Raw genomic sequence first — 23,145 nt, forward strand, 5'->3', positions numbered from 1 at the left:
TCCCTGATGGATTAAAGTACCCTGGTCCTGCTCCTACATTTAAGAACATAAGAACATAAGAGACGCCAATGTTGGATCAGGCCAAAGGCCCATCCAGTCCAACACTCTGTGTCACACAGTGGCCAGAAATACCAGTGCCATCAGGAGGTCCAGCAGTGGGGCCAGGACATTAGAAGCCCTCCCACTGTTGACCCCCCCCCCAAGCACCAAGAAGACAGAGCATCACTTGCCCCAGAGCCCCTAGCTATACCTTGTGGCTAATAGCCACTGATGGACCTCTGCTCCATATGCTTATCTAATTCCCTTTTGAAGCCGTCCATGCTTGTAGCACCCACCACTTCCTGTGGCAGTGAATTCCATGTGTTAATCACTCTTTGGGTGAAGAAGTACTTCCTTTTATCCGTTCTAACCCGACCGCTCTGCAGTTTCATGGAGTGCCCACGAGTTCTTGTATTGTGAGAAAGGGAGAAAAGTACCTCTTTCTTTACCTGCTCTTTCCCATGCATAATCTTATAAACCTCGATCATGTCACCCCTCAGTCGTCTTTTCTCCAAGCTAAAGAGCCCTAAGCGCTTTAACCTTTCCTCATAGGGAAAGTGTTCCAACCCTTTTATCATTCGAGTTGCCCTTTTCTGCACTTTTTCCAAAGCTATAATATCCTTTTTAAGGTGTGGTGCCCAGAACTGCACACAGTATTCCAAATGAGGTCTCACCATTGATTTATATAGGGGCATTATTATATTGGCTGATCTGTTTTCAATACCCTTCCTAATAATCCCCAGCATAGCATTGGCCTTCTTTATTGCAGTCACACACTGTCTCGACATTTTCAGTGAGTTATCCACTACAACTCCAAGATCTCTCTCTTGCTCAGTCTCTGCCAGTTCAGACCCCATCAATGTGTATTTATATTTAGGATTTTTGGCTCCAATGTGCATCACCTTGCACTTGGCCACATTGAACCCCATTTGCCATGTTGACGCCCACTCGCCCATCCTTGACAGATCCCCTTGGAGTGCCTCACAATCCTCACTGGTTTTCACCACCCTGAACAACTTTGTATCATCCGCAAACTTAGCCACTTCACTGCTTACTCCCATCTCCAAATCATTAATGAACAAGTTAAAAAGCAGTGGACCAAGTACTGGTCCCTGCGGTACCCCACTGCTTACCACCCTCCACTGAGAAAATTGCCCATTTATACTCACTCTCTGTTTTCTATGAATTAGCCAGTTTTTGATACATAAAAGGACTTGTCCTTCTATCCCATGATTTTTGAGCTTACTTAGGAGCCTTTGATGAGGAACTTTATCAAAAGCTTTCTGGAAGTCAAGGTAAACAATATCTATTGGATCCCCCTTGTCTACATGTTTGTTCACCCCCTCAAAGAACACTAACAGGTTAGTGAGACAAGATCTTCCCTTACAGAAACCGTGCTGAGTCTGCCTCAATAGGTTTTGTTCATCTATGTGCCTACTAATTCTTTCCTTAATAATGGTTTCCACCAATTTACCCGGTATCGACGTCAGACTGACTGGCCTGTAATTTCCCGGATCTCCTCTGGAACCCTTTTTAAAGATGGGAGTGACATTAGCTACCTTCCAATCCTCAGGAATGGAGGCAGATTTTAAGGAAAGATTACATATCTTCAGAACTCTCGGATGTATGCCACCTGGGCCTGGTGATCTATTTGTGTACTCAGTTTTGTAGTGGGGAAATTCAGTTGTTTTTAAAACCCTGCAATTTGAATTGGACTATTGTAGCACATCTTCCTGTGGCAAGTATGCTGATTTCCCAAATATTTTCAGAGCAGTTCCATTATGAATGCACTCTACATGACTGTGACATGGAGCTATAAACAGACCTGGGCATTATTAGTACAGCATTTAAAGGTAGAACACATGAGTGGACATAGACTAGACATTTTGTAAACAAGAGAATGTGGTATTAGAAGTGGGGACATGCGGAAGGCTTGGGAGCACAGAGCCCATTACGGAAGTTATGCAAGTTTGTGTGTGTATACATATACATACACACACACACACACACACATATATGTGTGTATGTGTGTGTTTGTTTTTTTTGTTTGTATTTATACCCCGCCTTGCCTGACAAGCAGGCTCAAGGCGGCTAACACATTAAATAACATAACAGGAAGTTAAAACAATTAATAAATACAATATCAGTTAAAACAAGAAAACAACAACAATCACAATACCAACTATGGCGGTAATCCAATCCCTAGCTAGGGGTAGTAACCAGCGGGGACTCTAGCCAGGAGATGGTCTAAGTTCAGCCAGAAGATGTTCCAGAGCACACCACTCAGCGGCGGCCCCTAATCGAACGCCTGGCGGAAGAGCTCTGTTTTACAGGCCCTGCGGAACTGAGAGAGGTCGCACAGGGCCCTGATGTTCTCTGGGAGCTCATTCCACCAGTGTGGGGCCACCACCAAGAAAGCCCTGGTTCTGGTAGTATTTAGTCTGGCTTCTTTCGGACCAGGGAGGGTCAACCGGTGTTGCGACCCTGACCTCAGTGCTCTCTGGGGCTCGTATGGGGAGAGACGGTCCCTCAGGTAGGGAGGCCCCTGACTATATAGGGCTTTAAAGGTTAAAACCAGCACCTTGAACTGAACTCGGTATGCTATAGGCAGCCAGTGCAGTGTCCTCAGCACAGGCCAGATGTGGTCCCGTATGGAGAAGCCCATCAACAGCCGGGCTGCGGCATTCTGCACTAGCTGCAGCCTCCGGATCTGGGACAAAGGCAGCCCCATGTAGAGAGCGTTACAGTAGTCTAATCTCGAGGTGACCATCGCATGGATCACTGTTACAAGGTCGTTGCGTTCGAGGAAGGGAACCAACTGCCTGATCAGCTGTTGATGGTAAAAGGCCGCCTTGGCAGTGGCTACTACCTGGGCCTCCATTGTTAAAGAGGCATCCAGGAGCACTCCCAAACTCCTGACCCGCAGCGCTGGCACCAAAGGCGCCCCACCGAAGGTTGGGAGTGGGATCCCTACCCCCGATCCATTCCGACTCAAGCACAGAACCTCCGTCTTCGTTGGATTCAATTTCAGTCGACTCAGTCTAAGCCAGCCCGCCATGCCATGATGTGCCCGCTCCAGGTCATCTGGGCTGGAGTCAGACCGGCCGCCCAGCAACAGATACAGCTGGGTGTCATCAGCATACTGGTGACACCCCAGCCCATACCTCCGGGCAATCTGGGCGAGGGGGCACATGTAGATATTAAACAACATCGGAGACAGCATTGCCCCTTGCGGCACTTCACATACCAGTGGGTGCCTCTGGGACGTCTGCTCCCCTAGCGCCACCCTCTGTCCCTGACCCTGGAGAAAAGAGGCAAGCCATTGCAAGGCGAGCCCTTGGATTCCAGTGTCAGCGAGGCGGTGAATCAGTAACTGGTGGTCGACGGTGTCAAACGCCACTGACAGATCCAACAACACCAGTACCGCCGTACCACCTCGATCCAGATGCCTTCGGAGGTCGTCTGTGAGAGCGACCAGTGCCGTCTCCGTTCCACAACCCAGCCGGAAGCCAGACTGGAACGGGTCCAGCATGGAAGTGTCATCCATAAAGGCCTGCAGCTGAATCGCCGCCACTCTCTCCAATACTTTGCCCAAATGGGGCAAATTGGAAACCAGCCGATAGTTGGCCAATTCAGCCAGATTCAGTGATGGTTTTTTCAGGAGAGGGCAGACCATCACTTCCTTGAGTGCCCCTGGGAATAGCCCCTCCATGAAGGACTTGTTGATAATGTCCCTAAGGGCACCTCGTAGCCCCTCATGACCAGCTTTTATAAGCCATGAAGGGCATGAATCAAGGCTGCACGTGGTTGGGCATACAACTGAGAGCAATCTGTCGACTTCCTCAAGACTGAGTGGACTGAAATAATCCAGAATGGAAGTAGAAGACGTGCAAGGAGCCTCAAGTTCGCTCACTGTCTCAACTGTGGCTGGGAGGTCGCGGCGGAGCAGCAGGACTTTATCTGCAAAATAGCTCGCAAAAGCCTCACAGCCACTATCGAATTTCCTATCATTTGACCTGCTGTGTGGCAGCTCTGTTAAAGACTGAATAGTTGTAAATAACTGTGCCAGGCGTGAGCTAGCAGACACAACTGCGGCCACATAGAATTGTCTCTTTGCGGCGTTGATTGCCATCTTATAGGATCACATAAATGTCCTAGAGGATGCGTCTCGCTAGTCGTCTGAGCCCACGCTTCATTTGCCGCAGCTCCTCAGTGAACCAAGGAGCCCGCTTAGAGCGAGGGCGCAGAGGGCATCGGGGGGCGATCTCGTTGATGGCTGCCGAGAGCCGGCCATGCCAGTCCTCTTTGTCCAATTGTACTTAAGTTGTTCAATATAAGCAATTAGACTTAAGTTGAGGTAGTATTAATTACTTCAATATAAGCAATTAGACTTAAGTTGAGGTAGTATTAATTAATTATTAATCAATTAATTAATGCCGCGGTGGCTTAGAGGTTAAGATGCTGAAGCTGCAGACTGGAAGGTCTGTAGCTCGGCTGAGACCCGAGTGTGCTGCATGACGGAGTGAGCTCCTGTCTCTGGCCCCAGCTCCTGCCAACCTAGCAGTTCGAAAGCAACCTAGCAGTTCGAAAGCAAGAAAGGCCCCACTGGTGGACCTCCTGATGGCACTAGTATTTCTGGCCACTGCGTGACACAGAGTGTTGGACTGGATGGGCCTTGGGCCTGATCCAACATTGGCGTCTCTTATGTTAAAATGCAAGTAGATAAATAGGGACCGGTTCAGTAGGAAGGTAACAGCGTTCCGTGCACCTTGGTGTTTAGTCATGCTGGCCACATGATCATAGAAACATCTTCAGACAGCGCTGGCTCTTCGGCTTGGAAACGGAGATGAGTACCGCCCCCTGGAGTTGGATTTGACTGGCTTTCGAGCAAGGGAAACCTTTAGCTTTACCTTTTTAAATGTACACTGAGGTCTTAGGGATGCATGCTTCCCTTCACCTTAGCATCTGTTCTGGGAAAGTTTGTAAAATAAAGTAGATTATACACTATTTATAGAGCTGCATACTCAATAATGCACTTGCAAAGTGTTTCTCATGCATCCCTTAAACACTGGGAAGTGGTTCCATGGTTGGGGGTAGTTGTTACCAAAAATCCCATCCATTCTTATGGGTGCTTGCTCATCTGGATCATGAATTCATTGCTCCTAATTCTGTGTTGTGAATGACAGATGTCATGATCGTACTAACTTACATTATACTGGGGGACAGAATTATCTCAAACAAGATGTCTGTTGCCTAAAGGGAAAGAACAATGCAGTATATGTCTCCCACGCATAATGCCCACATACTCTCTATTTTCCCCTCAGTTTCAGCAATGTTTGAGTGAACTACAGGAGCTATTGCAGCAAAAAATCCAGAGGAAGCTCTCAGAGTTGGGTTGTGAACAAAACACAGAAGGTACCTGGAGTGACATCTCCCTATCGGATGTTGAATCCAGGTAACAGCAGCTCTGTAGGCCTTTCCTAACTGAAATCTTAGAAAATTCACTGGGAACTGTTGGCCCCTCCATCTCAGCAGACTGTAAGATAGCTGAGCCAGGAGACATCACATCATAATCTCCTTTAGTAGTTTGATTCAGAAGAGATTTAAAAAGAGACTGCAATCATAGTGCAACCGGGCAGTGGTCTTTCATTTTCTCTTCTTCCATCTGACAGAAGTATCTAACTGCTGGAGAACAGCCGCCTACCTTGCCCACTTACTGGCTTTCTTAATAGTCATCTGAGCCAAGCAAAGCTTCAAGGAAGTTAGTTATTACAGAGACTAAGAGTGAAACTACATGAACTACAATTAGTAATGTGTAGTGTCTGGAAGTAGTACTGAGGACATACCTCCACCTCCGACTGCCCCCCCCCCCACTAGGCATCCCCTTTCCAACTGACCACCACTCCCCCAGGCATTCCCCAGGCATTCCCCACCACTCCCACAACACCCATTGGCTGATAGAGAAGGAAAGAGGAGTTAGGGTTTGTTTGGGGCAGTAGCGTCGCCCTCAGAGGTGGTGTTTTGCGAGCCAGGGCAAAATGACAGCCTTTGTGGATTTTACAGGGAGCTTTGTACTTTTGGAAATGTGGTAGAAGCAGTGTGGGTTTCTTGCATGCTTGCTGCAAATGTGGTTTTGAAACATACCTACAGTTTTATTTAAAAGCGTGCCTTGGAGGCAGGGGGGTGGCAACAGGAGAAAATGGCTGAGGTGGTGTGTGCTTTGGTGGAACTTCAAACCAGGAGAGAATATTTTCTTTAAAAGCCTGTGTCCTGTCAGCTCTCTTCCTGGAAAGGCTGCCGGCTCCCCCAGCCCTCAGGGAGCTGGCACAGTGTTTTCAGTTAGAATAGCATTGCTTTAAAAGTGAAGCGCTGTGTGTAATGTTTATCTGCAATAGAAACTGCTTATGACAGATGTGATTAGTACACCAAGGCATGTTTTTAGTTGAGGGGGGACATGATTGCTGTCTTGAAGGATTCGGAGGGCTGTGTCCCTTAGCGGAGGAGGGCAGGGAGCTGTTCCTGTTGGCAGCAGAGGAGAGGACTCACAATCATGGGTTTAAATTAAGGGTGGGGAGGTACCGGCTGGATATCAGGAAAACCTTTTTGACAGTAAGAGTTGTGCCACAGTGGAATCGGCTGCCTCGGGAGGTGGTGCGCTCCCCCTCACTGCAGTCTTTAAGCAGTGGCTGGACAAACACTTGTCAGGGATATTGTAGGCTGATCCTGTGTTGAGCAGGGGGTTAGACTAGGTGGCTTGGATGGACCCTTCAACTCTGTGATTCTATGTATGCTAGAAAGTGATTTCTCCTGCATTTAGATTAATTCCATGCAAATTGAAAATACCTTGTTGACTGTCTTATCAAGGATTGAAAAGGGAACAGTAATTTTAAGTTCAGTAACGGTTGGTGTGAGGCTGCATAAAATTAAAAAAATTCACAAAGTTTTTTTGAGAAAAATAATAAACAGCAATACCCTATGTCTCTGCAGAAAAAATAAAACACTAAAACATGTCCAGGGGGCAGGAGTTCAGGGTTCAATTGATCAACATCTAAGGGGGGCTTGAAGATACCAAAAGAGTACTGCAGGATTAGGGTCGGAGGGGGAGGGGGAATAAAAAGTTCACCTGTTAACAGTTAACAGAATAGAGACCCGCACCCTTCTGTAGAAACTAAAAGATAAGCCACAGTGCAGTTCATAATTCTAAAACTTCAAAAGAAGTAAATGATTTTGAAAACTTCCTTTTGATCTGAGAAAGTAAATCTATATTTTCCCAGTCTGTGGCATTCAGCATGATTTTAGAGCCTTTGACCATGGCCAAAATATCTTAGTGGATAATGAGGAAAGTGCGTATGTAGGTAAGAGGGATACTGTGGAGTAATAAATCATGAAAGGTTCTGCTAGTAGTTATAGAGAGCCCACAGACTGAAGGCCAGGAGTTCAGTTGTGAACAGCACATATGAGTGGTGCTGGTCTAGTGTGGAGAGGTGTGAACAATGCATGTGAGTGGGTGCTGGTCTAGTGTGTCTTTCCAACAGGACTCCCAATGAGTCCTGTCTCACACCAATGTCTTGTCTTTTTCTCTTAATCAGCACAAGTGGCTCCAATAGCTCCCAGTCAGATGGCCCTCCTGCACATTTGCTCAACATGACAGAGAAGGTGAGAGCCATGTATTTTTGGTTAGTAGAACAGCTTGGAAAAATGAAATGGTGTGTTGCCCTAAAGCACTCGTATGGTCAGGGAATGGTTGCCTTGCCACAGAGCAAATGCTCTTTCTGTTAGTGGCATTAGTGATGCACTGCTAGATGAAAAAAATGTGGATCCTTCAAGGGAAAAAAATCCAGATAGGTGAATCTAATGTGTGCGGTTTTGTTTTGATTTTTTGTGATTTCCTTTCTTTTTATTATTTTTGTATTCTAATTAAGTCATCAGGAGACATGCCACTGGGATTACAAACTGTGCATGCATGAAGATGTAATACAAGTGGCAACTGAAGTTAACCATTGCATTGCCTGTTATAGTGGGAAAAACTTTTCAATAATTATATTGTTAAAACCAAATTGTAATTAGGCTGGGCATTGCTGTGTGGAGCAAAAGTAGCCTTGAAAGTGTTTGCCATTTTTGTTTGTTTATTTATGACAGGAGACTTCAGTGATATAGCAGGGAATGGTCTCAGCCCTTAAAAATGCTTTTAAAATGAAAAATATATATACCTGCATGTGGGGATGGGTTGAAGTTTTTTCTAACAATATAGTCTAGTAGGTTTTTTCTAACAATATAGTCTAGTAGGTGCCTCTGACATACACAGCTCATTCCACACGACAGTTGTGAAAGTAACTGGAGGATGAATTGCATTTTCTTGCCAACAAAATATAGTTTTAGTGCTGGCAAATGCATCAGTAGCGGAAGTGCTATCTTAGTGAAGGTATTGAGCTTGCCTTCAACAAATGTCAAATCATTATGCTACTGTGCCCCCCCCCCCCAAAAAAAAAGACAAATTGTATAATTCCTAAGACGGGTATTCTATCCACAGCAGGATAGCAGATCTGCTGCAACAGCAGGCCAAGAAACCTATCTCTGCATCTAAGGACTATGGAGTAAAAACATAGCAAACACTGGGTTGTATCTAGCCAGGATTTCCACTGATGAAAAAGGGAGGAGGGAGTCCCATTTGCCTTCAGTAAGTAAAGTATGCTGGAGATCATGGGACCTGCATGGAGAGGGGCTGTAATAAGGAAGGGGATTTGGTGAGATTGGGCAAAAAACTGGTGGAAATCCAGCCCATAAGGTCATCATTTTGTTGTTGTTCAGTCGCACAGTTGAGTCCGACTCTTTGCGACCCCATGGACCAGATCACGCCAGGCCTTCCGGTCTTCCGCCGTCCTCTGAAGTTTCCTCAACTTCATGTTCCTTGCATCGATGACACTGTCTAACCATCTCATCCTTTGCTGTCCCCGTCTTCTTTGACCTTCAGTCTTTCCCAGCATCAGGGTCTTCTCCAGGGAGTGCTCCCTTCTCATTGGGTGGCCAAAGTATTTGAGCTTCAGCTTCATTATTCATAAGGTCATCATACCTCACAGCAATTTCAATAGGACCTCAGTCATTTCATATCTGTAGAATCTAGGAACACTTAGATGTCTGAAACATTACAATCAAATATGTAAATGGCTGTATTTTTTTAATTCTCTGGAGGACTACAATGAGAAGAAGAATAAGAAGAAAAAGAAACATCTGCGGACAAGAAAGGAAAGAAATGATTTGCATCAAAAATATGCTCTGAGCCGTACATTAAAGCACCAGGAAGATGTAGTGGTAAGAGGCAAGTCAAATCATGCCAGATAATTTATCTGGGGTTGTGGAGTCAATGCCACCAGCCAGCTAGAAATGTTTCTCAGTGGAACGTGGACTAGCTATTGGTATACTGCATTAGTTTTCTGTCTAGTGAACGTTCTGTTTATGACTACATGGAGGGATTATTAGCGTGTTCTACATGAACAATGCTTGTTTCATTTCCGTCTGCCCTTTATTTTTACAGCACATATGTACTGTGTCCTGCTCTTCAACTTGTGATTTTAAAAAAATAACACTGAATTTGCCCAATTTCAACTGTGCACCCTGGATCAATAACTTTGTAATATGCAAAAAAGAATAGCCAGGGCTGTGTAAGGTCAGAAACAACTTCTGTCTCCTGCTCCAAAAATCAACTGGAAGAAACCAGAAAGATGTCTATGGGGGTTGGTACAAAAACAACTTTAAAAGATGGCATTTTTTAAAAGTCTGTATAAATCAGGGGAGTGATGAGGCAGTGGCTGGAAGAAGGATTGTGCTGTCAGCTTTCCAAAGGACGCAGAGGAAAGTTAATACCTCTTAATATAGACAGGAAGAAGAACACATAGTGCCTTTTATCAGCTTTGGCTGTTAGGGTCTGATTCCATCCACATTCAGTTACTGTAATGTGTTGTATGTGGGACTACCTTTGAAACAGTCTGGAAACTTCAGCTCATCCAAAATGCAGCAGCCAGGCTATTGCCAGAGATAGAACACAGAGATTGTATCACCCCAGTACTGAAAGATCTATGCTGGTTGCCCACGTGTTTCTGGGCATAGTTCAAAGTGCTGGTTCTTTATCGTTAAATCCCCAAATGGCCTGGGGCCAGAGGACTTGAAGAACTGCCTCCTTTCATATTGTCCAGCCTGCCAGTTAAGTCCTGCTCTTTGTGCCCCTGCCTTCAGAGGCGAGGCAGGTGGCAGTCAGAAACAGGGCTTTTCCAGCAGTGGCACCTTGCCTATGGAGAAACCTCCTGAGACTCTCCTAGTGCCTTCGTTGCTTTATGTGCCAGGCCAAAACATTTCTCTTCACCCAGGATTTTAATTAAGCTGTTGGTCTTTTAAAGTTATTTTAGACTGGAAACTCTTACTTTAAGTTGTCCATGGCCTGTGTTTTTATGCTGGGCTGTACCTAGGGTGGCCAGCCGCCAGGTGGTGGCTGGAGACCTTCTGGGATGACAACTGATCTCCAGGTGACAGAGGCCAGTTTCCCTGGGAGACACTCTGGCCGCTTTGGAAGGTGGACTCCGTGGCATGGTACTCCACTGAGGTTCCTCCCCTCCTCAGGGTCCACCCCCAGAATCTCCAGGCATTTCCCAACCTAATCTGGCAACCCTAGCTGGGCTTTTAATGCTGGGTTTTAAGGAGTTTATTTATTTATTTATTTTTATCTGGCCCTAAGTGGGCTCAGGGTGGCTCAAAACATGCAAGTATAACAATTTAAAGAATCAAAGCATAGTATAATAAAAGATTAATGTTTTGCTTTTATTATTTTTATTTTGTAAGCTGCCTCAGGCAGGTTCCTGGGTAGGTGGCATAACATTTTTCTAAACAAATAAAAATTAGTGACATGGTGAGGTCCAGGCTGCAATTATTGCATGTGTTTTTCCCAGTGTGACAGATCGAATTAAAATGCACTGATGTTGGACGTTCCTTTAGTCTAAGCTAAGGAACGGTTATGAGTACAAGAAAGAAGGTGCGGCACCAGACATTTACCTAGGAAGGACACGGTTGCTGTCTGTAATAATTTTGGGTAATGCTTGGTGGTAGATTCTTGAAAGGGATCACTCTTCCCTCAAAGAAAATGAAAAGTTAAAATAAAGGTTCATGAAAATAATGAGTATTGTGGTGGAGTAACTGGTGGCCTTCCAGTGTTTGCCACTTATTCTTATATTTAAAAGATTACATGAATACTTCTTTGCTGAGGTGCTGCAGTATGACAGCATTTAGCCCTGAAACAGAGAGAGAGAGAGAATAAATGATACATTTTAAAAGCTCACAGAATTGAATAGCAATGGGTGAGATTTTGTCACATCAACAGAAGTAACTTGCAGCGCAGTGGTCAGATGGTGGACAAGGATCTGGGGACCCAGGTTCCAATCCCTACCGCCATGGAGCCTGCTCACTGCGTGATCTTAGGCCAATCATTCTCCCTCAGCCTAACACTGCAAAGAAGGGTTGTTGTGAGGATAAAGTGAAAGACAAGAGAACAGTGTTGTGAGCTGCGTCAGGTCCTCACTGAGGAGAAAAGTAGAAGATAGACATCCAAATGCCACAGGTGCCATCCAACACTGGTCCTTGCACTATCACTGGTCTTTTGTCCATTCACTCTCCAGCACCCATTTTAGCTGATCCGTGGACTGCTCTACGGCTAATCACACTCTCTTTAGACAGTGGAAGTTTATTGAGTTATATGCAAGATCCAGAAAGTCACTTATGTCAGAACTGAAGTCTTTTGGCAAGTACAATCTTATTATAGAAAATTCAAGCAGGTCTCATCCATCCCCCAAGCATACGTCACAGTCATACTCCGGCCTAACATTGCCATGCCAACCAGGAGAGATCTTGAGTCTGAGATGGCACAGGAATGTGTTCAAGGCCACCTTCCCCTGGGAAAGCGAAAGGGGAGGGGAAGGAGGATGACTTGTGGGAAAGTTACATCTTCTGAAAGCAAAGGTCTCATTCACTCCTGCACACACTCACCCCCGCCCTCAGGAATTTCCCCCCCAGGAATTATGGTAGCAGGGTTTGACAATATTTTGGTTCCAGGGGTGGGTTGCTGCTCTCTGTTAAGAGACCTTACTCAGCTTACTCTCTTTATTAAATTCTTCTAGGCAAACCCAATTTCTCCATGTCTTGGGAACCTTCATAGTCTTTCCAAGAGATCAAGGAGAGACAGCAGTTCAGAAAAGAAGAACAAGCAGATTAGTCAAGTAATACGTTCATGTCAGGTTAGTTTGTAGATTATTATTTTCTGTTACTGTTCACTATATGTTCACTGTTTAAATGGAAGTCTAAGAGAGAGTAAGTACTGCAACTTCAATTCATCCAGGACAAATACTCTTAAGAAGCTTGATAAGATGAATCAAGAAATATTTCTGGAATATACATGTGAAAGATACTTCAGGTAATGATGGAAGAGCCATAGTAGTGAATCTTGAAGTTAATCCCCTTTGAGCATTTAGGTTGTGAAGTGGAGTATACGGAGTCCTGGCACAGCAAGGGGAAATGCTAAACTAAACATCTATTCAAAACTCTTCTTAAAAGAATTTTATTTTGCCAGTGAATTTAATAGAAAAGATAAAAATTTTCAAAGCTTACATGACAATGAAACATTACTATGAAAAATATAACAATACAGTTTTTCTCAGGTATCACAAGGAGACAAAGAAATTTCACACAGAGCTGTTTGAACCAAGGGCTCTTTTAATGTTGCTAAAGAAAGCATAATTAGTAAAAATATATGAAGTAAGGTAATGTTCTTGAGAAATCCTGATATTATATACAAGCACAGTTTGCATCCACGTCATGAATAAAAAAGCCACTGTCAGACCACTATCAGACACAAATGTGGATAATCAGGATGCAGTAAGTTCTGGGTATCTGAAGGGCTTGAAGATGCATCAAGGCATTTTGACATGTGCAAAACATCCCCCCCCCCAAGAGAAAATATTAATTTAGACACATATGTTAGAGGCAGCACCTATTACCAGATATAGTCTGTACTTACTCAGGTATATGGTGCAGTTTCCTGACAAATGCATGAACTATCCAGCAGGCCTTGTGGTGGTGGTGGAATGTCTGTTCTATAGAAACATTTGAGTATCTTCAAGGCAACCCTCCTCCTCAAAGATAACCTGAAATACTCTGGAACAGGACTACTGCTAGATGAGACTAGTAGCTGCATCTTGTTGGGAAAAGGAGAGATGCAGTGATATCAAGGTGAAGGAAAAGGACTATGTTGTGGCCATTCTGAGCAGTTTCATGCTGTTTGAGGAGCTGTGCACCTTTACACAGCTCCTACTGGGATCTTGATTTGTGATTTTCCAACACATAACATCAACACCAACATCCTTTCCATGACCTCTCCCTAAAGGTATTTTATTTTCTTTATTGAAGGTGGACACTTCCTGTACTTTCTTGTATACATTCCTAAATTTTTGTCCTGGCTAGGTTTCTTTTGCTGGACCATAAATATTCAAATTTATAAACAGAGTTCAGTGCTAATCTATTTTAGATACTGTATATGGCTTTTCATAGAAAGCCGGTGACTGAATCAGCTGTTTCTGTCCAGGAGAACATTGACCCATCCATGCAGGAAATTTATCATGGCTTTCATCAGGCACTGAGGACCAATGCAGTACATTGAAGGATTGAAATGTCACTATTGAAGGCAGGTGTTCCCAAAACTTGCGAAAGTTACAATCTTTACATAGTCAAAAAAAGGCGTTTACCTCTAACAAGTCACAACTTGTACTTGGAGAACAAGTGATGTACATAGGTATATCAACAAAGAAGGCAAGGAATGTAAAAGACTAATTTATTCATTATGTTTTTTTAATAAAAGGAGAAGGATATAGAGGATTCATTGTCTTCATTAATGCAAGCAGAAAACCCAGGTACAGTTCGAATGGTATCCAGGTCTGAAATGTTTTAACTTCACATTATACAAAATTGCTTTGTTTTTATGTATACATATTGTCAGTTTTTCTGTGTATGTATTGTCAGTGAAGGACTAACAGAAGCTATTTAAATATTGCACCATCTGCATGCAAGCAATAATATAATCTTAGCAACTTAATCCTCACCATTGTCATTGGACCATGGATCTACTGATTGCTCATTTCATGGGTTTGATCCACTGATAATTTATACAAATATGTTTCATTTAAAATACATTCAAATAGCAGAATATAGGTTTTCTGGTTGCTAAAGAAAACATTTTATATCCATCTGGCTCTTTGTTGTCTCTGTGCTGTCCCACATATGGAGTTCTCTGCTGGCAAAGAAGCCATTCCAGAAAGTTCTCAAACTCTGGCCCAGAAATTGGCACTCATATCTCCTCCCCCCAGGACAGTTTTGCCTCTCTGTGTATGCCTCAAAGGTAGAGGTGAGCACCATCCAACTCAGTCCTCTTCTAACCATCTGCACGTTCTTCTTTAGGATAAGTTCCTGGTGCCTTCCATAGTGCACTTGGCAAGATGCATTCTGGTACATCTCTCAGGACCTCATTCCCCGATTTCATTAGTCTCTGGAGCTGGAGGTCTTAATAAAGCAGTTGTCTCTCCATCTTTGGCTGCAACTTCACAAGTTGACTTAGAGCAGGAGTGTCCTAAACTAGTCTGTAGGCACCTTTGGAACTTTGACACAGCATGGTGAGTGTAGCCACAAAATAGCTGCCACAATATTGCTGCCTCAGGAGGCAGAGCCAGCCATAAAATGGTGGCAGATGCTGCAAAAGTAATGTTTTAAAAAATCTGCACAGCCAGTCAAATTTCCAATGGGTAGACAAAGATCATCCGTTTATAAGGACAAAGTCTGTGATAATCATCAGCTGTATTATATTTGCAGTGATTGGCATTAGACTTATGATACAGAGGGCTGATGAAATGGGGCACATCACAGTACCTCACCATGTTTGTGGAGGGATGAGACAAGCATCAATCACATCATGATGAACACTGGAGTGCGGCTGTTAGGTTACCTGCAGCCCAGTCCTCACCATATTGTAACTGTTAGAGTTATAAAAAGCAGCCGTGCAACAGACATATGATTTGATGCACTGGCTGTGCACTTACTATCACAGTATCCGTTCTGCCTACTCAACCATTACTGTCTCCAGTCTCTCGTGCATCTTGTCAACCCTGACTACTACAGAGACTGGGGTCAAGTCTGATGTTTCCTCTTTATCACCGATGGCATTGCTGTCCACTTTGCCACCCATGTTGTTCCAACTCACACTTTAGGGATCAAGATCACTCTGCTTCTGCAATATCTGCCTGAGGAGACGTTTCCTATATCCTTGGCTCTGTGTCAGCATGCTTGGTTGTACTCCCATCTCTCTCACTCCAGACACTCAAACAGGCACCAAAGATCTCCCCTTCCATAAGGTCCTAGAGCAATGATCTTCCACCCGTGGGTCAGGACCCTCAGGTGGGTCATGAAACTTTATAGCAGAGTTTCTTTTTGTGTTGCTTTTTGAAGGACTTGCTGGTAGTGCACATGCATAAATAGCAAGTGTACCTAGAGATGTGAAGGCCCGAAAAAATTCGGTGGGAAATGGTTTTTTCCCGTTTTTTTCCTGAAGCCTTTTTTGTTTTTTTCCGAAAAATTGGAAAAATTGAAAAAAGAAAAGAAAAAAATTGATTATGGAACGTTTTATTTTAACATGATGAATAAAATATTTTAAGACAAGGTGTTCAAATATTTTCCAAATCATTTCTAAAATATGTATATATGGTATCAGATTGATCTAATTTCTGTGCACTGAGGACAAGCAAGTCCTAGGTTACAAACTGAACTCTCCAATGCAAGAACAAGATGCATTTCTTCCTTTAGGAGGTGCTATTGTCAGAAGAAAATAAAAAGGTTTCAGTTTTGTTTTTGCATGTGGGTGGGTATTCTGTTTGTAATAATTGTTTGGATACACTATATTTTTAATATGCTAGTTGTGATAATTTCATGCCAAGTAAAAATGTCCATAGTCATATTTTATGTTCCTAAAGTAACAGAATGACTTTCAATCTGGAAAAGACAAAAGAAATGCTAATGTTGCATTTTTTTCAATTTTTCTGAAAATTTCCATTTCCCCCCCCAAAAAAAACATTGGGGGAAAATGGGTTTTTTTTCCAAGCATCAAAATTTCCAGAAATGTTACATCTCTAAGTATACCATACCACTTGCCTCTTTTTGTATATCTGTTGAGAGGAGCTGCATGACAGCTAGGTGAGGTTATGCAGTAGTGGAGACGATTCCTTTTGAGCATAGGCAGATTGCAAAATCTCCCTCCCTGCAAAAACTTTCTCTTGTGTAGTTTGGCCCAGCTACACTCCACCCCTGCACAGAGTCACCACTTCCCAGGGAAGCTCTCCTTTGCTTTCTCCTGCCTTAATGATCACCCCTTCAGTCAGTCAGTCCTTCACTGATCTGCACATACATGCAGAGATCCTTCTCCCTGAGCATAGATCCAGGGGAGTCCCTGCTCCCTGACGAAGCTGATCTTTCACAGGTAGAGGAACTCTGCACTGCAAGTGTTGGCAAGGGGCATTGGATGATGGGTCTGGATGGGTAACTAGGCAAGGCTGGGCTGCATGGGGAGAAGAAGAGAGACTACAAAGGGGAGCTTTCGTGGGGGGGAGTGGCTCCTCCCTCTGGCATACTAATAAGGTAAAGGAGCCACTGCCATGAACTTCGCAAGCACGTCAGATGAGAACTATCGCTGCATCCTCCTACCATTTTAAATGTATGCTTCTTGAGGAGACAAGGGCGACCACCCCTGCCTCCATTTTCCACTCTACACTTGATAGCAGGGAGTGACAGGATGCAGGATTTGTCAGGCTGTATTATATCCTCTTTCTCCTTGAGAAGGTTCCACTACCCGCCTCCAGGTAGGCCAGCTTGATTATTTCTAATATGTGGGACAGTACAGAGACCATGAAGAAGAAAAACTTTCTTGTAACTAATGTCCTTCAAGTTGTCATGTGTGCTGTCACATAATTTGCCCTCTTTCTTCAGCATGAGAGCCAGCATGGTGTAGTGGTTAAGAATGGTGGACTCTAATCTGGAGAACCAGGTTTGATTCCCCACTCCTCCCCATGAAACCTGCTGGGTGACCTTGGGCCAGTCACTGTTCTCTCAGAACTTTCTCAGCCCCACTTACCTCACAAGGTGCCCGTTGTGGGGATAGGAAGGGAAAGCGATTGTAAGACACTTTGAGACTCCTTAGTGTAGAGGAAAGCAGAGTATAAAAACCAACTCTTCTTCCACTCCTGCCCTCTCAGTTCTCACATTGCTGGGTAATCCGAACAAACTGAGCAGAATGGCACTCACAGAGCAGAAACTAAGAGGCAAAGTTCTCTCTTGGAGGGAATTTGAATGCCAGTTTCTGGGCTAGAAACTGTAGAACTTTCCAGAGTTGCATCTGCACCAGTGTTCCCTCTAAGCTGTGTAGTGTTGTGAGCAAAAATTCAGTTTTGTGAGCCAAAAGGTCTTCTACCATTATAGTTGTGAGTGAGCCTACATTTGACTACATTTGGAGTCCACTCTCCAAAGAAGCCATTTTCCCCCATCCCCCATTAAAGCTACCCCAAAATTGCAGAGAGTCATCATTTGCACCCAGGCATCAAACATAACCACATGATATACTGTGACAAAAAATTATGCTTTGTGTTGAAATTATATCTGAACACAGAGGGTGCAATTGGGATTTTGATTTTTAAAAGTAGCAGATAGGGTTGCCAGGTGCCCTTGTTGCTCTGGTGGGGGGATTGGGGGGGGCATTCAGGGGTGGGAGGGGACATTGTGTGATGTCCCTGATGCAATGACTTCACCCAGAAGTAATGTCATCATGTCAGGGACGTTGCGTAGGGACACTCTGGTGTTTGGGTGAAATTCTATGGTTTTTTCGCCCTCAAACCACAGAGTTTGCCCAAATACTAGAGCGTCCTCATGTGATATCCGCAATGCAATGACGTCACTTCTGGGTGACATCGTCACATTGGGGGCATCGTATGGTGATGTCCCTGTTTAGGGGTGGGGTTCCCCCACCAGCCAGCTGGTCCACAGTGGGGAGAAGCCCTTGAAACCAAGGGATCCCCCGCCCAGACCTGGGGGCTGGCAAGCCTAGTAGCAGAAAAATCTAACTGATGCATTCTAGTCAGCAAACTGCTATATCCTTTACATATTTTCATGTTTTTCTGGGTGGTGGTGGAATCCTGTACTGTTCAGTTGTCACATGGTAAAAAGACACAGGGAAGCAGCTCCCATGTTCAGGTATGACATAAGCATTTACCTATAGCTGCAGTGGCTCAAGTGGTTAAGACACTGAACTGCAGGCTGTGGAAGGTCAGTAGTTCAGCAGTTCGAGACCCGGGTGCTGCAAGACGGAGTGAGCTCCCGTCTCTAGTTCCAGCTCCTGCCAACCTAGCAGTTCGAAAGCAAGAAATTGCAAGTAGATAAATAGGTACCACTTTGGTGGGAAGGTAACAGCGTTCCGTGCGCCTTGTTGTTTAGTCATGCCGGCCACATGACCACGGAAACGTCTTCGGACAGTGCTGGCTCTTTGGCTTTGAAACGGAGATGAGCACCGCAACCCTAGAGTCGGATTCGACTGGCTTTCGAGCAAGGGAACCTTTACCTTTACCTATAGAACCTTTAATGGGTTGGGCCATATCTAACTTTGAGAGTGAACTTTTCATTGGCTCAGTTCAGATCCAAAACCGTGGTTAGCTTATGAAACAGCATTTGGCCTACAGATCGTCACCCAGATCCTGGTTTGCCTTAATAAATGGTGATTTCACCACCTTTGATCTGGCCATGCGTGTCTATATTCAGGAATGAGTAAAAGCAGTGCTAAGAAACCAGCCAGGGTTATGTCAGCATGTCTTCATTCATACATTGCACAGAACCATAGCTAAGACTAACTTTGGTTTAGTTATCCAACTTGAAACTATGGTTTCAGATCCTGGTTTGAGGGACCGAATTAACCTGCAAAGTGGCCTGCATTCACTTAGACAAAGTTTAATTAAATTATGGCCTCATGTTATGTTTGAACTGAGCCACAGCGGTTTTGAAGGACATTGCAAAATACTTCTAAATTCATGCTCCAATGGCGGAATCTGACAGAAAATATCTCCTGCATGAGCCCATCAGGAATTAAGCAGAAAGGTATAGAGGAATCTTTGTACATCTCCTGCCCCTTCTGAAATGACCACCTCAGGGGGACATCCTAGTGGATTGTACCAAGTCTGCACCACAGAAGTCTGCTCGCATACTTGGTGACTGTCCTACAGCTCTGGAAGTCACTTTTACAGTTTCACCAAAGTTCAAGCCTTAAAATTTTACATAAGTGCTTTAAATCCTTGTTTGGGATGGCATTTAATGGCTGACTTCTATACAGTATTGTAATATTTTATATAGCTATTTTATTTTTAGATAGATATAATTATTTTAATCCTGCACAAAGCCCTCTGGAGGGGGTTCATTAAAAACTGGATTTAAAAAGCTTTCGTAAAAATGTCAAAATACTATAGAGATAGAATTAATTATATAGTAGTTTACATAAACAGTCAAAATTCATCTTGGTGCAGGGCTTGGTGAAAAATATATGTTCTTGGTCAAAACTGAAAGGGAAATAAAAAGCTATTATGTATTTATATATATTTTTAAAAGATTTATATCTTTCAACCAGAAGGTTTCTGAATGAGCAATCCTAAGCCAGTCAACTCAAAGTGTCCTGTTTTATTCAACCTCCCAGCAAAGTATTTTTAGGATTGCAGCCTGAGATGGTTAGTATTGTTGCCTTCATTGCTATTGGGAAAATGCAGCACCAGTATAGCACCAGTATAACTAGCCCAAAGCTCAGTTGTCTGATCTGGACCCAACAACTTCCCCCTTATTTTGAAAAAAAGCGGGACAGGGTAAAAGCCGGAACAGCCTGGAACAGGCCGGAGCGGGCATTAAACAAAAAACACTGGGATTCATTACTCCAGAACAATAATCTAGAAGTGAAAACATGGAACTGTAACACTTTTATTAACCCTTTCCAGGAAAGAAAGCCCCTGGAACATGCTGAAAGGTGCCAGAACGGACATTAAACAAAAAATAGAACTGGCTCGTTCCACAGTGTTCCGGAGGGATTTTGTCCAGGAAAGAGTTAATAGAAGTGTGAGAGTTCCGTGTTTTCACTTCTAAAATATGGTTCTGGAGAGTCTATAATGCATCCCAGTGCTTTTCACGGTACTATTATTTGTTTAATGCCCATTCCAGCCCATTTCAGGGTGTTCCCCAGGGATTTTGGCCTGGAAAGGGTTAATAAAATTGTTACAGTTCTGTGTTTTCCCTTCTAGAATATTGTTCTGGGGTGCCTGTAATGCACCCCAGTGCTTTTTCTGGTACTATTGTTTGTCTCATGCCTGTTCTGGCCAATTTCAGGGTGTTCTGGAGGGAAAGGGTTAATTAGGGTTGCCAGGTCTAGGTTGGAAAATATCTGGAGACTTTGGGGGTGGATCCGGGAGAGGGCAGGGTTTGAGGAGGGGAGAGGCCTCAGCATGGCCCAATGCCATAGAGTCCACCCTTCAAAGCAGCCATTTTCTCCAGGGGAGCTGATCCCTGTCAGCTGGAGATCAGTTGTAAAAGCAGAAGATCCCCAGGCCCCACCTGGAGGCTGGCAACCCTAGGGTTAATAAAGGTGCGAGAGTTCTGTGCTTTCACTTCTTGAATATTGTTTTGGAATGTCTGTAATGCATCCCTGTGTTTTTTGTGGTCCTATTTTTTGTTTAATGCCTGTCCCGGCCCGTTCTGGGCTGTTCCGGCTTTTACCGCCCCCCCAAAAGCTGCTTTTTCTCACCCCATGTGCGAGGGGAGGGGAGGGGAGGGGACAGGTAGTGACTGTCGTGGAGGCGCCAGAAGCAAAGCGAGCAGGGAGGGGGAGAGAGGAAAGCGAGCTGTGGTCTGCCTTGGCCCCTCCTGCCCTCAAAGCAGCACAGCCACCAAGCAAGCAAAGCTCACCCTCAGAGGAGGCACAAACTGGGGCGGGCAATGAACCCTACGAGCCCTGCGCTGAGACAAAAATTGTTCTGGTGCCAAGGACTAAAAAGGTATGTGCTAGCGCAGGCTAGTGCAGCTTAGTGTGAACTCTGATCTGCACCAGTGTGATTGCACGGATGACCACTCAAAGAACATCAGTTACAGGTAAGCAACATGTTCTTTTCCCCCTAGAGCCTCCCTTAGGTAACCAGATTGTCCCTGTAGTTCAGTGTGACCTCAAGACCCAGGATCCTCAGCCCCTCATCGTAACCATGATTCCACCAACACGAGCACAACGATCAAGCCTCATAAACTCACCCATCAAACAGCATCCACCCCCCTTCCATGGACAACTCAAAGGAGAATTCCCTGAGAAACAAAATGAAGGTATGGGACAGCCATGTAAGCTAAGAAGACTGGGAAAGCTTGCTGTGGGATGGCATGGCATACTCCCTCTAAGCTGTGGAGCCTTGTGAGCAAAAATTCTACTTTGTGAGCTACTGGCACTAAAGTTGTGAGTGAGCGATTTGGCTGCTGCATCAATTAGTTTGCTCTGGAGCCCTCCTTCTTGAGCTAAGAAAAATGTGTGAGCCGGAGGCTAAAAAACTGAGCTAGCTCACACTAACTCAGCTTAGAGGGAACACTGCATGGGAGGTGAGCATTAGGAGTTAATGAATTCTGGCAAATCAAGAAGATAAAATGTGGTGTGAAATCGGACAGAATTCTAGATATTTATTCTCCATCTTCAGAATGTTAGTCTTGTTCCTCACAAAACTACATGGGGAATCTCTCATTTCACTCTAATAGGGAGAGCCAGCCATAAATGTATAGTTGATGATTATTTTGCATTTATGGTTATTAATTATCTTTGTTTTCCCTTCTCTACAGGCCCCTCTGTTTCATCATTCTTTCCACCTGCTCTTAGAATCAGACGGTACAGGTACTGTATCAGTCTTCCTCACCGGCACCATAACAGCTAATGAAATGGTACTGGTCTCATTTTTAGGCTTGAGGCCCTTTTGCACCTCATGCTCTTTTGGGTCCCCAACATGGTGCCCACCGGCACCTCTCCCGGGGCTCCTGCTTTTAGAAAGTGGGTGGGGCCAGGGGAGGCTTTTGTCCAGCAAGGCTTCTGATTGGCCATTGGAGATTGGATTGACAGTGCAGATTTTTAAAAATGTTTCTTTGGCACACAAGGATCCTCACTGTGCGACTGAACGAAGCTGTAGTAGCCGTGTTGTGGCTGGGTGCAGCTCCTGTCCCTTTGTCGCTGTGCCGGCGATGCTGTGTCAGAATTCCAAAGGTGCCCATGGGTTCTAAAGTTGGGGACTCCTGGTCTGTGGATATTTGGAGTGAATAAAAAACTATGGACCAATTTAAGATTTTAAAACTGTCACTTGAAAAAGACTGGAAGTGTCAATCAGAAATGAGGATATTTGCCATTATAATGGAACTGCACTCATGTTCAAGTGTACTGGTCTCAAACTGTGACTGTGCAAATTATTGGTGGGATTTGATTGACATCTGATCTTTTAGCATTCATTCCAAAGTATTTAGATGAAGATTTTCAACCAGTAATTACTGTTGTAAATCTGTCAATTACACAAAGAGTATTTGAGCAGATCATTGGAATAAATCTACCACACTACCACTGTGGAAACGGCTTCCCACAGCATTTGATCTAATCGAAATGAACACTTCAAATAATGTAAATATTGTGGATAAATTGAGTTCCTTTCATCTGTTTTTGGGATTCTGGGCATATAAATATTCCATGTTAAAGGTACCTTTTTGATAATGCATTTTAATTATTCATAACACATATTAAAATACATATAAGGGTTTTTTTCACATCACAGTGAATGATGAATCTCCAAGGAGGAAAAAATTGTTCCTTGTCATGGCTTCTGTGCACACTAGACGTGTGTGTGTGTGTGTGCAGGCCAGCTGCAGAAAATATTTCCAAAACTTTCTAGAAGACTAGGATTGTCCCTCCTCCCTCTGGCACTTTCCTGCCAAAACCATCCCATGACCAGG

General features: G+C 44.2%; 1 protein-coding gene across 1 annotated transcript in view; it reads left to right on the top strand.

The window, feature by feature from the left end:
* Window positions 1-23,145, top strand: part of AGBL2 (ATP/GTP binding protein-like 2) — a 71,055-nt gene that overhangs the window by 28,508 nt on the left and 19,402 nt on the right. The window contains exons 11-17 of the mRNA XM_015414502.1: window positions 5,364-5,494; window positions 7,629-7,695; window positions 9,229-9,348; window positions 12,198-12,314; window positions 13,931-13,982; window positions 21,301-21,495; window positions 21,997-22,048. Of these exons, the coding sequence (XP_015269988.1) occupies window positions 5,364-5,494; window positions 7,629-7,695; window positions 9,229-9,348; window positions 12,198-12,314; window positions 13,931-13,982; window positions 21,301-21,495; window positions 21,997-22,048 (734 nt within the window). The remainder of the gene's footprint in view (window positions 1-5,363; window positions 5,495-7,628; window positions 7,696-9,228; window positions 9,349-12,197; window positions 12,315-13,930; window positions 13,983-21,300; window positions 21,496-21,996; window positions 22,049-23,145) is intronic.

Source organism: Gekko japonicus, unplaced genomic scaffold (genome assembly GCF_001447785.1).
Source record: "Gekko japonicus isolate JY-2015 unplaced genomic scaffold, Gekko_japonicus_V1.1 scaffold446, whole genome shotgun sequence".
Taxonomy (NCBI): domain Eukaryota; kingdom Metazoa; phylum Chordata; class Lepidosauria; order Squamata; family Gekkonidae; genus Gekko; species Gekko japonicus.